The sequence below is a fragment of the Sinohyriopsis cumingii genome, chromosome 12 (genome assembly GCF_028554795.1).
Source record: "Sinohyriopsis cumingii isolate HCF-2022 chromosome 12, ASM2855479v2, whole genome shotgun sequence".
Taxonomy (NCBI): Eukaryota; Metazoa; Mollusca; class Bivalvia; order Unionida; family Unionidae; genus Sinohyriopsis; species Sinohyriopsis cumingii.
The window spans coordinates 54539400-54556275 of NC_142972.1; the positions used below are offsets into that span (position 1 = coordinate 54539400).

General features: G+C 36.3%; 1 protein-coding gene across 2 annotated transcripts in view; it reads right to left on the reverse strand.

Annotated features, from left to right (window-relative positions):
* Positions 1-327: 327 nt before the first annotated feature.
* LOC149786476 (myophilin-like) overlaps positions 328-16876 on the reverse strand; it is a 36569-nt gene continuing 20020 nt past the window's right edge. Inside the window, exons 1-4 of one of the 2 annotated variants that reach the window (XM_089976937.1) lie at positions 8767-8929; positions 4506-4657; positions 2445-2658; positions 328-1831 (exon numbers count right to left, since the gene is read on the reverse strand). In XM_089976937.1, coding sequence (XP_089833063.1) covers positions 1655-1831; positions 2445-2658; positions 4506-4657; positions 8767-8820 — 597 coding nt within the window. In that variant the 5' untranslated portion in view covers positions 8821-8929 and the 3' untranslated portion in view covers positions 328-1654. Of the gene's footprint in view, positions 1832-2444; positions 2659-4505; positions 4658-8766; positions 8930-16876 lie in introns of those variants that run through there. The other variant, XM_089976938.1, reaches the window with a different exon arrangement.

Below are 16876 nucleotides of genomic sequence, written 5' to 3' on the forward strand. Positions count from 1 at the left end.
ACAAGACCCCTGATCTGTCGCTGTCAGATCTTCACATAGGACAGTGGAGATCTGCTTTTAATCAGATTGCCAGACCGACAATACTAGATATATAAGATAGATGGATGGGTGGATGGATGGAGAGATAGATTGATAGACAGATGGACAGACAGACGGACAGATAGTTGTATATAAAAGCATACTACATTTATGCTTTGAACTGACCTTAGAAAAGGCATTTCTTATTAGACATAGTTGACTTTAGTACTTTATATGCAATCCATCACCAACACAACCTTCACTTTTGATAAATCCTGTGTTGTTAAATCATTGAAAGGAAAGACAAAGAAATATTCAAGCATTTATTTAACTGTCTTAACTGTAAATGTCAAGAGTAAGTATGCATGTAAAAGTTAAATTGATAAAAACACTGCACCTAGCATTGCCTTAAAGTGAAAGAGAAACTATGACTATTCGATATTTCAGCACCATTTTGGGCAACAAAGAAAACAACATAAATGATGACCACATTAAACTGAAACTTATTTGGGTACAAGACGGATATGACAGTCAGTCTGACCACCACATAAAGAAAAATAACAAAGATACCTATTTCTGTACTTTAAGACATGGCAAGAAAATATGAAGCCTAAATGAAAATATGCAAGATGCTCCATGCAAAAGAGAAATTTTAATATCATGTTTCAATATCCATGTACTTATATAGTCCTTTATTGGAAAGGATTTAAACTGACATAAAAGCAGTTAATAATGAAGACAAGAAAAAGTTCTTAAAATGAACTATATATAAAAAATGAAAATAACATACAATTCATTTCTATCTTATAGCATGAGATTTAACACTAAATAGTCATACAGTTTATTCCATGCAAACTCTAAACTCATGATATAGTCAAGGAATGGTTTGAAGGACCCATTCAAAAATGCTGATTCATCAAAAACATTTTTGCTGATTCATCCAAAACTGCATACCCAGCAAAGCATATGCTATTCATAAATCCAGTTTAACATTGCTATAACAATGTACTTTACAAATGAAGGCCACTTATAAAAAGCTGTGCAACTTGTCTATTCCATACTTGTCATGAAAGGACAAATGATTAGATTATTGTCAGAAATTATACAACACCATAAAGTTTAACACATTTAGCTTCAATTCAAAACAAGGTATAAAAAGAAAGACCTACAGTCATTTCTGAAGTATATGATCAATTAATTTTCTCATGAACACAACAATGTGTTCACCCAGTGAACACAACAGTGTGTTCATCCAGTGAACATAATGTGTTCATCCAGCGAACACAACAATGTGTTCATCCAGCGAACACAATGTGTTCACCCGGTGTGAGATTACTCTCTGAGTTTTGCCAAGGAGTTAGAAATGCTGACATCTCACTCTGATTCTCACACATGCATATCCCTCTCACATCAAGCTTCATCCAGTAGCACATTATTCACGTTGTCCACAAGAGAAATGATCATGTCCAAAATTCATCGGATATACGGGAATGATATAGTAAACATGAGTTTTCAAGAGAACATTTTAAGATCGAAAGATTGTTCACATTTAATATTGATCCCATGTAACATTGGTCCCAGTTTTGGGGTCATTGGTTCCCACTACAATTTAAAGCTGAACTGATCCAGTAATCTCTTAGTCTACAATATGTCGGGTTTTTCCTATGTTCATGCCAGCTTGAGAAGCCCCTTTGTTGGTTCCCATTTGCAATCCAATGACGCCCTGTCCTGCCTTGAGCTGTTCCTCTGTGAAATCTCGTTTGTTTTCCTCAGATTCTTTTGGACCAAATCCTATATGACCATTCTTCTGAGCCTGGAAAGTCAAGGAAGGTGACATAAAATTACATGTCAAGATCACATAAATGAAATTGCTCTTCCAGCAAATACTGGTTTTAGTTTGGGTTTTTTGATTGTTTTTATTTTTTTTAAAATTATAAAGAAATGCTAGTAATTTGTCTGACCTTTAAAATCCACAAATATTTTATAAAGAAATGTATTATATTTGCAAATATATACTCAAATCAATAAACGAAATTGTAAAGAAAAGAATAATTGTAATAAATAATGCCTGTTTATTTCCAAATGATATATAGCCTTGTTTTGAAGAAACAATTTAACTGTACCTTTTAATATGTAAGTTGTTGGTTTAAGTAAAAATCTGAAAGAACCTGCCAGTTTTTGTTATATAAAAATCTCACTATGTTTGAAAAGAAACAGGTGATTCAAAATTGTAACATATATATATTTTGAACAGATATAACTGATCCTTAAAAAAAAATAATGTTGGAAAAGTCAAAACTTTCAGTCATGGACAATGAAATTAAAATATGTGAAAAACTGCCATTATTTTCATGCATTATGGCTTTATTTACAAATTCATTTCAAATGCAGATAAGGAGATGACATGGTACTGAAATCAAACCCACCTTCCTTGCCAGAGAACTCAAACAAACAACAACTTGGTAAAGATTTTGCTGTTCATACAAGTCTACCGTCTGGAAAACTTCCTCTTGTGGAACCCCATATTCCTTAGCCTTGTCACAGAACAACCCAATCAACTCCATCTTCTTGAAGGCCATTGTCTCCTTTTTTGCTAACTTCTTGTCAGGAATGCTTCCTGGTCTCAGAATATTCATAAGTCTGCACAGAAGAAAGATCATTGGTTAGCAACAGAAATGCATGTCAGCAGCAATTACAATAACAAAGGCTCACCATTACAAATCCCCATGCTCTTGTACATATTCCAAAGCACTATCACCCACCAATGGTTCTTGGCCCTTAAAATCGGATAATGACCGATGGGTTAAAATGCAAATTATGTTGTGTGTGTATATATATATATATATATATATATATATATATATATATATATATATATATATATATATATATATATATATATATATATATATAATCTGCTCACAAGAGATATTTCAGAATGTCATTGTAATTGCAATGTTTTTTAATACTTGAACATTCACCCGTTCCCAAAACCAACACTTGGGAGACCCTTTCGCTGATGATTACCCCATTTGCAACACAAGTATAGAGTCAATAACTTCCACTACACGGTATAAAACATCGGTATAAGACATTTGTGGCAATGGATGGCCAGATTTGTTTGATTTATGATACAGCAACACTAGTCGGTCATTTTATGACCAGGAAATTGGAGCAAAGTTCTTTGCCCAAGGACAAACCACAGTTGCCAAAATGGACTGATCCAATGATTGGAGTCAGCATGCTTATTGTGACATGCAGGAGGTGCACTGGGCCTGTTTTACCACATCAACGAGCCTTCAGGGGGGTGATAAATGGACTGACTGAGGGCACTACAATGACAAGATCACTGGAAGCAGCACATGATCTGCCCAACTCATAACATTTTCCATACTAATGACCCTGACATTTATTAAGCTTGGGATATACTGATAAGGACTTGACATGAGTCAAGTCTCATTAATATATCGTTGGGAGTTAAAGTCACAGCCTGAATAAGGAAACTGGGCAATAACTTACCATTATACATCACCATGACTTCTCTCTCTATCTGTATGTCTACTTGTGTGTGTGTGTGTGTGTGTGTTGTGTGTGTGTGTGTGTGTGTGTGTGTGATTAGGATTTTTAACGTAGCTTTAACAATTGTTCAGTCATATCGATACGATGTCTGCAGTATAGCAGTTTATAGTGCTGTCAAGCACTGGGGCATCATGCCGCAGACATGTAGCATGATGTCCCACCCAGTCACACTATCCTGACACCAGGCCAGCCAGGACTAACACGAACCTCTTAATGCTGAGCGCCAAGTGAGGCAGCTGTTAGTACCATTTTTGTAAGTCTATGGTATGACTCGGCCGGGGTTCGAACCCACGACCTCCCGCATCCGAGGCGGACGCTCTTACCACTTAGGCCACCGGAGCGGTGTGTGCAGAACATGTACTTATCCTTGGTTTAGACTGTACCATAAGAAAAGGGAAAAAGTGACTCGACACACTTGGTAGTAAAACCTCGTGTTTATAGCTAAATATGGAATGGCCTAGGCTCTTCTTGCAGACATAATGGTAATTTCCCGTTCCTTTTTAATTGCCTGCCTCGTCATTGTGCATAAAAGGTACCCATTTCCAATATGAATGTCAAATTGCAAGTTTCTTGTTCGTCTTGTTAGCCTTGTACTAAGGTGATTTTTCAATTGTTTGGCATGTGGTACTTAAATATGACAAAATTTCCTCCTTTGAAATCCAAGTGTAATACACTGTTTGCTACCTTGTAGTTTCGCTATGTTTTTGCTAGACTAGCACAGTTATTCACTTTTGTTCTATTATTTTTACATTTAATATCAATTCTACCCACCCACCCTACAAAGTATATGCAGGAGTGGCATATCGTATATTTACTGAATTAATTACAAAATATGGTTAAACAGTGGCGCGAGATCACATCCACGTTCCATGAATTCACTGTCAAAAATATGAATAAAACCTACTTACTTGCATAGGCAATATCCATTTTCTAAGGCAGCATGTAAATTAGAGGCAGAGCCATCACTGGAAAAATCAGCTGCTTCACCTTTACTCCCTAGAAGCGTCTTCATCCAGGTGAGGCACTGTTTAGCAAGCTCTGGATCATATTTTGCCTGCATCTGAAAGACACAAAGAAAGTCACTTTAAACATTTAATGCCAAATAATAGGTACTGACTCCCAATGAAATGGATCATAAATAAAGAGAACCGCTGACAAACTCGGCCCCTATAGCGTGCAGTTGACACATGTACGGCCCCGAAATAGTGTATGCATGTCTGTTGTATTTTACGGCCTCGCTAACCTCTCTACATACTGTCGTTTTCTGTGAAGGCTCTCTCACCCTCAAATGTCGGTGGAGTTTAGAAGTACCGAGTTGTAGTCCCTATAACGAGATATTTCTTAAAGGATACGTAATGAAAACATATTTTTTATTGTATATATTGTTTTGCTCTTGTTAGTGTTAACAGCACTTTTATCAATCGTTTGGCTAAATTATGGGAGTTAAGTACTTATTTCCCAAGGACACGCCGATGTAGCCTACACGAATCGGAAGAAGGGGATATCAAACCCCAAACCCATGAATTACGAGTGCGGCGTACTACCAACTGCCCTAACGTAGTTTCATCTTGTTGCGGTAGACGATACCGTTTTGTTCTCGTATTCTACTGATTTCTTTCTTCTTCAAAAATATGACTTTACACATAAAATATGCCAGTTTTAACAGAGTTTCTATGTAAGGCATTAAGACTTAGTCAAACGTGTAAGTTAACATAACTGGGCCAAGTAACAAACAATACACGCGGTGTAGTTTGAGGAAAATATAGGATGGACGAGGACGCTAGCTAGATACCTCAAGAAACTAAGTCACATAATGGATACATATATATTGTATCTCAAACCCATATCACAATTCAAGTCGGTTATCTAGCAACACAAACATTTCTGGATTCCTACATTTCGACCGGAAAATTGGTCTTTAGGACAGTCAGAATTGGCAGATCCTGGTGACTTTCCCTTCAAACGATTTAAATGAAACTCGAGGAAACTCAACATTCAGTGGTCGAAATTTAACTTCATAAGGGAGGGTATCCTTAGCTCCAACAAAGAAAAAAGAAAAGGGGGGATGCAAAAGTATACCTATCCCACCACTCTTAATGTAACCAAAGCAAACTAAGTAAATATAGATGCATACAACATACGCTTCATAACATAGGGTCACAAGCTCCGACTGCGAAAGCGCTTTTGTAACATTAAAACAAGAGCATTTTTACACAACAGTCGACAAAGCTTTCGCAGAATTGGAAGATCAGCAGAAATTTTGATTCCAAAAATCTTGATAAATGGTCATCATTCCAAGTCTAATCAAAATCGGATCAAAACTATGGTCTTCTGAGTAGTAACAAGCAATATTTGACGGACGCGACCAGGCACGACGGACGATGCACGGCAGGCTCGTAGGCTATAAATATAAGCAATACCTTAAGGACATACGCGCTAATAAAACTGTTGTATAAACTGTTCTTTTATTCAGTAGGTTCGTGTATCATATGACAGACGCATGTTGCAAATGTCACCGTCGATTGACTACAAACTGTATGCTAGCTAAATACGTAAATAACTCCATTATACGAAGAACACATGTTGAGCTGTGAGGCGAATCTTAAATTTACACGTGGCATTTGCTTTTTGAACCAAACAATTCCAGAACTACGATACTGTTGCTTTCTTGGCGCCACATGAATCGGATTATAAGAGGCCGGAAACGTCCTTTAATTTGTTTACTCTCGAAAATTTTAATTTTTGCACAGCAAGCTGTTTAAATCACCGTAACAACTAGTTCATATTAGGCATAACACTAAATAATCAAATAATAGAACATAATCCACTGATGCAAAATTATTCGTTATTAAAAGTGTTTTATATACAATAATGATTTGTCGACAACAAAGAGATACATTTAAAGAGACCAATTAAACATTGCAAGAAGCATATTAGTCAAACTTCAAGACTATGCCACTATTAATGGAAGATTGATGGCAACAAGATTTGAAAGATGGTGGCTATGATGTCATTATGGGAGTTAGATGAGTATAATTTTCATTCGGAATCTGCTACATATTCCTGTAATGGCGTTTTCGCGTAAACCCATATCGATAGGATCCTCTGTTCAGAAGTATTTTCGGGTTGGTCTTCGCGACAGTTTATGTGGAGGTTAGTTAACCATCGTCTTAATAAAGTAATAACTGAATAATGCAAGAAAGACATCTTTGGTGTTTATATATCCTTTAAATGTAGATACAGCCATTCGTTTCGATACCGCTGTCACTAGTGAGAAATGTTTTAGCGAAAACCCCATGTCAAAATAACAGTTCTTTCAAAAGAAGTAACAGTATGATTTTTCAGATGGCCATTATTGATCCGCAGCATTTGTGTCTCTGACCGAATATCATAAAGTCTTGGAGTTAATACTGCTATATTTACTAGACCACCTGTTAAGGAAACGTAACTTCAATAATCAAGATGGCTACCATGGCGGCCATATTGTAGGTCTGATCGGCGCCATCGTTACTTAGAACAAACAACACATAACAACAATTCTGGAAAAAGCAGCAATAACAATATTGTCCGAGGGGTGATCTTTTCACTCAGAACCATTTAGGCATCACAAGAAGTCTTTTAGTGAAATACTCAAACTGATGGAATTGGCGACAAGATTTTAAAGATATTTTTAAGGTGTTTCAGTGTCCTGGTGAAAGGCGGTTGATAGGGCTTTTGACGGGCTGAGAGAAGGCTAGGATGACACTTTGGGGAGAGAGGTAAAGTTGAACATTCCACTCTTTCTACTGACATTATTAGTGATACACACTTGACCTATTGCGCACCCCGCCACCCACCGGTGTATAGAAAACAAATATTCCCATCAAACAACAACCGCGAGACATGCTGTGTACCATAAACAACATTAATGTAATTGCTCAACCAAGCGTTTCTTATCTCTAAAATGAAACACTGGACTTGAAAGTAAATCTGCAGGGAGGGAGACGTAAATGTTTTTCAAACCTATATCAAATAAGGCAGCTTGTCATCATATATTTATGTATAGAAATGGAAAGTCTGGAGCACTGGACCTGAAAGTAAATCTGCCCGCAGAGATATGTGAATGTTGTTCAAACCATGGCAGCTTATCGTCCGTCACGCATTAACGTATAGCAGTGTACATAAAACAAAAGTCGGGAATTCAAAAGGTGAAAATCGGTTCCCATGTTTGCCTTGTAATGTTCTACTTTTAAATCGTGTGGTAAAAAAAAGGAAAAACAAGCCATAGATAAAGCTTGTGAGATAAAGATACACTGCATAGTCCTTTAATTGGAGTAATTTTTCCATAGCTACATATTACTTGGGCATTTACAAGGTCTGGGAATACAATTTGTAAAAAACTAAAAGAATCGATGAAATATATTTTCAATTCAAAGACTTGAATTATCAATTATTTTAATGGTAATATTTAAAAATTGCGACTATACACAAAACACATGAATACAGGCATAAATGTGCAAAGCTAACACGATCGGTAGACATGAATACATACATAAATTTACAAGGCTAACTCGACCGGTAGACATACATACATACACATACATACATACATACATACATACATGCATTCATAAGTAGGTAGTACCAGTTCAGTATATTGATACAGACGTGTGTAGGTGGTATGTATAAGCAGAAACGAAGAAAAGTTGCCGCAATTGATAAGTTCGATGAAAACATTTTTCCCTGTGTACTGTTGTTATAAAATAATTTTTACGTCTTTTACGTCTGAGATATGCTTATAATTTATATGACATCCCGCGTTCTAGTTTTGATTATAAAAAGGAAAGAAATCGTGATTTCATAAAATGTAGCTGTCCCTTCAGGAAATATAATATTCATCACAGTTCAAACCATAATGAATTATGAAGTAATTTTACCGGAATAAATAAATGAGAGGAATTATGTAAAAAAGAAATAAGCTGCTATTTGTGCTTGTGTAATAAATAGGCATAAAGGCAGCAAAACCCATAAGGAGCCTCGCCAACTTAACACGCGAGGCAACTCTGTTGTAATGTACATGGCAAAGTAGACTGCATATTCAACTCAGATCCTAACTGCATGCTTTGAAAGTTTGAAATCAATAGATGTAAGAAAGATACTGTTTTCAAAAAAATAACATAAACAGCTTACCTTCTGCTGTGCCTCTCTGGCAAAACCAGATTTTTCAGCTCTGTGGTTGCTCATTTTGGTACGGATGATTACTATATAATATGGCAAATTAGCAAATACGTGGTGTTTTTACTTGGTTATATAGTTGTGCAGTATGACTGTGCGAATGAATGGTGACCTCGTCCAAACGCTTAAAAGTACTGCTGCACGGTGAATCATAATTGGCGTAAACTGATCACGTGGTAGTGTTATCTATTTCTCTTAGTTTATCGCTGGGTGTGGTTTCACAAAGCTGACCTTATAGGAAATATTATGATTAAAAAATTCCTGCTGTGTGTATTTTTGATCAGACTCGATTAAAAAAAAAATAACGCTGTGGCCAACCTAATTCCCGCACAAATATTTGACCTAAGTACTGTATAACCTAAACAATCAATAACGATTGAAATGCAGCTGTTCATCCCCGAATACCACAGTTATGACGAAGGAGATAGTTAAAACAAAATTGTCATATTTATGTTTATGGTAAACTATTTTGATTTTAAAGCAATACAAAAGCCTTAGGTTATTATACGGGCACTTCAGTTTACTTAATGAGTTTATTTATCTATCTTTGCCTAAAAACAACATTGTCGAGTATAGGCTGCATGCATATCTAACTATAGTCAAAGCAGAACAAATGGACAATATTTTAGGGGTGGAGCCAGAAAAAGTGTTTAGGGGAAGAGTAAAACGGGTGGGCGAGGCGGTATGTACCACGGAACCCGGTAGGGATCGGCCCCAGGTCATTATTGTCACAACCTAACTGTAAAGAAAATGGACTGGAAGAAACGTTAAAGTTGTTTCGTACTCATCCGGCACACGATTTAGTTTTTTTAACTAGTTAAAGGGTGTGTGTGTGTGTGTGTGTGTGTGTGTGTGTGTGTGTTCCGTTTGTTCCTAACAAGACAATTAACATGCATGTGACGTAGCATAGGTAAGTGACAGTGGCGTAAAAGCGCTATAGGAGGAGGACAAGACTGATACTAAGGATACAGTATAATGCAGAATTCCGGCGCGCTTGGAGTACACCGACTGATGTCAAGGCCGACATAGCTCATGTTTATGGATGTAATTCTCACTCATATTCTTTGATTTAATGCTGTTTTATCGTTTTAAAGATGGTCGAGAATCAATGGAAGATAACCCACGTTCTGCAAGACGGTTCTCTGCAAACGGTGAGCGGTAAGTGGCTGCGCAGTTGGAGATTGATAAAGATACTCGATAGAGGGTGTGAGATATTTCTATTATCACGGGCATTACAATGGCGACTTTAATATTATATACACATTTACATACATACATATATATATATATATATATATATATATATATATATATATATATATATATATATATATAGATATATATATATATATATATATATATATATATATATATATATATATATATATATATATATATATATATATATATAGATAGATAGATAGATAGATAGATATACACACACACACACACACACACATATATATATATATATATATATATATATATATATATATATATATATATATATATATATATATATATATATATATATATATATATATATATATATATATATATATATATATTTGAAGCTGAAATAGGTTTGTTTAGGTCGGGCGCCGAATTTTTATTAACGGTTGATCGAAGACAGCGACTGAAATCGCCGAACATCTACTCGCTAAATATGTGAAAACATCTTAGCTAGCCAAGGTTCCGATACGTTAACCCTATCTACACCTTAACGGATCGAGTATATATTTTAGACCGCTCCGGTAACCTAGTGGTTAGAGCGTCCGCCTTGGATGCGAGAGGTCGTGGGTTCGATCCCCGGCTGAGTCATACCAAAGACTATAATAAGGGTACTAACAGCTGCCTCGCTATGCGCTCAGCATTAAGAGATTAGTGTTATGACTGGTTTGCCTGGTGTCAGGATAATGTGACTGGGTGGGACATCATGCTACATGTCTGCGGCATGATGTCCCAGTGTTAAACGTCAATATAAACTGCCACACTGTTGACATCGTAGCGATATGACTAAAAACTTGTTACATTAAAAATTCAAATCACACAAATCACACGCAGATATGTTAGCGACATATATTGGATTTCATGAGTTGCCTCCCTTAGTATGTAATGCCAGTTGACAGCGGTTCATTGTATATCGGCCGAAAATGGTGGAGTCAATTGACTTCAGAAAGATACTTTGTAAGTTGCAGGTGTATTTACTTATTTGTTAGTCCATTTAAGTTATGTGTCTCGATCATGTAAGGAATAGTGTTCAAATTTGAACAACCTAACTGCATCCAACGAAATGCACAGAAGCATTTGCTCGATCCGCCAAGGTAGATAGGGTTAACATTTCGGAAACTTGGCTTGTGAAGCTATGGAAAGAATGACCAGAATGAGATTGCCAAAGGTGATGAGACATGGATATACGTTTTGAATCCGACTCAAATGAAAGTAATAAAGTTTGGATCGGAGAAAACAAGCAGAGACCGCAAGTCGGTTGACGTTATCAAACTATCAAAACAATTTTATACGCATTATTTTCGTTTGGGTAACTGTGACTCACACTGCTACTTGACAAGGGACATTCGCATTGACAAAAATGTTGCCAAAATTTGTGGAGTAGAATCACGCGTCCTGGATAACCAGACTGAGAAAGTGTGTAGAGGAGCACGGGGAGTGCTTTGATGGTAAGCAGTGACGTGTAGAGGTTCATGGGGAGTGCTTTGAGGGTAAGCAATGACGTGTGGAGGTGCACGAGGAGTGCTTTGATGATAAGCAATGACGTGTAGAGGTACACGGGGAGTGCTTTGATGATAAGCAATGACGTGTAGAGGTACACGGGGAGTGCTTTGATGATAAGCAATGACGTGTAGAGGTGCATGGGGAGTGCTTCGATGGTAAGCAATGACGTGTAGAGGTGCATGGGGAGTGCTTTGATGGTAAATAATGCTTATAAAGAACTAAGTTGTACAACTCATTACCATTCAGAATTTATAATGACCCTGGCATAGTCACTACGCGTTTAAACAACCAATGGGAACATGGATGGAAACTCACTTGTAGTACAAAATAGTCCAATGAGTGGGAAATACAGACCAAAGCCCCAAGCCAAGGGAAAACGGAAACCAGTGCCAAGGCCAGCCCAGGCCTAGGGAAGGAAGTACGTAATATTCCCAACAGCTTATGGGATAAAGAAACTAAAATAATTTGATATGCAAAACCAAAAGCATCCCTGGAAAATTTACATGCTATATTTATGTTATTGATCTTATATCACACAGTCAAATGCCAAACAATAGATGGGTGGACAGGGAAACACATACAAGACACACATTTTTAGAAAACATATGCTGAGAGAAGGCTAAGAGTTGTCAACAAAACCAATAGGTTCCAACCATAAATTAAAAGCCCTTAACAGCTGGATTGTACGTATTGTCTCCTTTAGGTTCTGCATTTTGTAGAATAGATTTAGTTCACTGAACACTGCTGTCACTCTTGACAGAAAAGTCAATCATGTATGATGTTTTGGTTTTGGTAATTACGTCGGCACGTTATACCTCGAGGCAAATTATGTATGCCATTATATTATTTCTTACTATGCATCAACAGCTGACAGTTTCACAAGTATTTTAATGAAGATCGGACCTGTAAAGTGTATTTGCAAAGTGTTTTGAAATTTTTGTCGCCATTCACGAAATTATTGGCAACATTTTTTTCTACTGGGTACAAATGGGCTAACGTCAAATAGTGATTTTTGGAAGCAACGTATTTCTCACACCTTTTACATAATTGATACTCATATGCAAGTTCCTTCTACTCACTGTTAGCTGTTTATATTGTATTCCTTTTTCAGACCTCTCTCTCTCTCTCTCTCTCTCTCTCTCTCTCTCTATATATATATATATATATATATATATATATATATATATATATATATATATATATATATATATATATATATGCTTTGACGAAGAAATAACTGGTATGGCTGCATGTCAGAAAGTACTATTAAATGAGTAATAACCCAGACAAGACATAATAATACCGGGTTAGTACAGTGAGCAGAATGTTCACTTCAAGTTATCCAAAAATAGCGACGTTTTTGGACCCGTTTCTTGGAAAAATTTCGCATAGGGAAGAACAATAATCATAAGTCAGGGAAGAGGCAAGCTAAATCAATCCGGGATAACATTTATTTCTTCTCTTTCTTGAGACTCACCGAATCTTTATCTTGTGGTACAGGTAAAAAAACACAAAAGTGCTAGAAAACCGTCTGTAGTTTTATTTCATGTAATGTTCACATTCCTTATTTTTTAAGCAGACTTGTAAAACATGTACAACTTGTAAGACAAGAAAAAGTGACAGGTAACTTGAGTTTACTGCAGGTCAATATTAACTCTCCCACTCCACGTAAGTTAATATTAACAATTTTTTAAAATCAGTTATATCAATATTGATAGAAGATGTGAAACCCGGTTTTCTGGAATTAATTCGGCATCTGCTGCTAATCAGTAAAATTGACTTAGTGTTTCTTGATTGAAGGAAGATACCTTCTTGATTTATTTACATCATGACTATGCAAAAACACTAATGAAAGAAGAGCCTACTTTACATTGAAATAACATGTAGTAATAATAATAATAATAATAATAATAATGCACATTGTTTGATTATGTTTACCCTTTAAGAAAACAAAAAAAGCAGCCCTAAAAATGTATATCCATTATTTTTCATTATCTCCATCAAAGGGCAGAATTTAATGGTTGATCTCGTGCAGCTTTTGCAGGTATTATAGAAAACAAACATAAACAAACTTTTTAATATTGTAAAGAGAGACGAGGAATTTGTTTATCGTTTCCAAACCAGAGAGAGAGAGAGTGTGATTAGGATTTTTAACGTAGCATTAACATTTTTTTAGTCATATCGCTACGATGTCTGCAGTGTGGCAATTAATATTGATGTCTAACACTGAGGCATCATGTCGCAGACATGTAGCATGATGTCCCACCCAGTCACATTATCCTGACACCAGGCCGACCAGTTCTAACTCTATCCTTTTAATGCTGAGCGCCTAGCGAGGCAGCTGTTAGTACCATTTTTGTAAGCCTTTGGTATGACTCGACCGGGATTCGAACCCACGACCTCCCGCTTCCAAGGCGAACGCTCGCTCTAACCACTAGACCACCGGAGAGAGAGAGAGAGAGAGAGAGAGAGAGAGAGAGAGAGAGAGTTTTGTTCCCCAAAATATGAATCATTTATACCATAACAGGTAGCCACTGACATTCATATATCTCTGTCTAATCTGCTGTACACGAGCTAATACACTATTGTGTATACCAACATTCCTTGCGTGCTTGAACTCAATCTTCCCCTTTACAAATCTTAAACAAACTACGTAACTCTTAAGTCAAACCTGAGGTATGCGTTACAGATGAGGATTGATAATGATCCATTGTCTAAAGCAGAATATAAAACCACTCCGAAAGTTAACTGCACCAAAATAGTTATAACCTGACTAACACGCACGGACAAACGATACAATGAAAAGTTTTGCTTGATAAAAATAAATGGTTAATGGCAAATGTATCTTGTATTATGTAAACCGTAATTCCCGGCCTGTTGGCCGCTGACTCCCTCATGGCCGCGGGGTTATTATAAGGGAGCCTACAAGCACAACTATTAGCATGTGGGGGGTCCACGAAATGTTTAGAAGTTAAGGTTTTCTTATAATGGAAACGTTGGGAACCACAAATCTAGACATCACAAGCCATTGCTTACAGTTTTGACCTTAAGGGGGAGAAAGGTGTATGTATGTATGTATGTATGTATGTATGTATGTATGTATTCTTATAAAGATGCTTACCGACACAACCTTGAACTCCTTGCTTGAAACATTAACCAGTAGAAATGTCACTCCCTTTCCCTATAGAACAGGAACTACTTTGCAATCGGAATTGAACGAACGGAATGAAATAGCTACTGATTCAAAAGCGAGATCAGATGGGGCAGTATAGGAGTGATAATATTTAAATGATTAAACCAAAATATCATCACAGCAATATAAGGAATGGATTGACCCCCCCCCCTCCGGCTTTTAAGATACACTCCACCCTAATCTAAGTAGTTGTAAAGTAATTTTTAACGGTAGCAAATGAAAACAAAACCACCCTCCTTCCCTATCACCCACTGAGTCACCTATCCATTACTGAGTGGTAGTAATTAGTAATCACATTTCTTGATTTCAAAATCTCGGGGCATTCTAGGGCGTTGTTTTTTAAAAGAAAAATGATGCAGCTGTTGACTAGAAACAGTCCTAAATAGTCATCCCGGCGACAAGGTGGATGTAGCAAACTTTTCTGTACGCCAACCCATCCCTGGTCTAACTGGTCCTTATGTGCATCATTATTTAGATTGCCCTGGTCTAACTAGTCCTTATGTACATCATTATTTAGATTGCCCTGGTCTAACTAGTCCTTAAGTACATCATTATTTAGATTGCCCTGGTCTAACTAGTCCTTATGTACATGAATATTTAGATTGCCCTGGTCTAACTAGTCCTTATGTACATCATTATTTAGATTGCCCTGATCTAACTAGTCCTTATGTACTTGAATATTTAGATTGCCCTGGTCTAACTAGTCCTTAAGTACATCATTATTTAGATTGCCCTGGTCTAACTAGTCCTTAAGTACATCATTATTTAGATTGCCCTCGTCTAACTAGTCCTTAAGTACATCATTATTTAGATTGCCCTGGTCTAACTGGTCCTTATTTACATCATTATTTAGGGTGACTTCATGACCTTGGAGCTGGGATGCGACTTAAAAGTCGAAATATTTCTGGTATTCTTTATTTTTTGGTTCAAGTCTTTAATACAGCACATATGGGAAGATCGGAATGCAAATTAATCCAAAAGAGAATTCGTATTTTTTTAAAATCTTGTATAAGACCCAACATTAAACTGTTATGCATGGTAAAATATGCTTCTTAACAGCAAAAGGGTTATATTTCTAATAATCTTGGTTTTCAAAAAATAATGAATTCAATAGGCAAGTGCTTTCTGTAATGTGATGTGTGAAAGCAAACAGTTCGAAATCTTGGAACTACTCAACAAGATTAGACTAAGTCAGAAGTAAATTTTATACAATGAGAAAAAATGAACTTAAAATCGAGAGCTTCTTTAATACGTATTAAAAGTTGGAAATTTTTAAGATCCTTCATTAAGCAAACGTAAATAGAATCATAATGGAAAGACTGTGACATGAATTCAATAAAAACTTAAATGAATACAGATTCTACAGTGGTAAAAATTCAGATTTGTCTGAACAGTTAAATGGTAACGAGCCAAACCTGAAGAGAGTCATGATTCAGAAAATTAGATAAGTTGACTCAGTGAATGTTCAATCGGATTTAATGACCGTGCTTATGAAACGGCATACGAAAGTAGTGTAAACAAAAATTGAACTTGGGGAATTTTACCCAAAATAAAACTCATGAACATAATGAACAGAAATGAATGATGTAATTGGGTGTTTATACGATGTTTTACAATCCAAATATGGACATTAAAAAGGCGAAAGTACGAAATAGATATTCGACAGGATTGAGTAGATAACACTGTACATCTATTGCTCATGGGAAGTTCTTATATAGACGTACCTGATTGGGTGAGGGACAAAAAAGGTTTTGCATCAACGTACAAAGCACTAACAATCGATGTTTCTTGTCTTGCAAAAGCATTTGACTTATCTGTAAATATGTATGAACTACTGGAAGGGGTATAGGCTGATAAGAATAAAAGCAACCTTAAAGCGGAGGGAATAAATGAGGCTCGAAGAGAAAAACACGTTGACATGCCAATCATATTTGATTATAATAAGTTCCAAGATGGATGGTACTATTACGTGGGACTGAAATATATGTCCAGATTGGTTTCATTACAGATATAGAAACATTACAAGAAATAGGATCGCTGTTAAAATGCTTGACTTTTGTTCTTTACACCAGAAAACCTATTACAAGACAAATAATTATAATACAGAGCAGAGAACTCAATATATATAATACCATAATG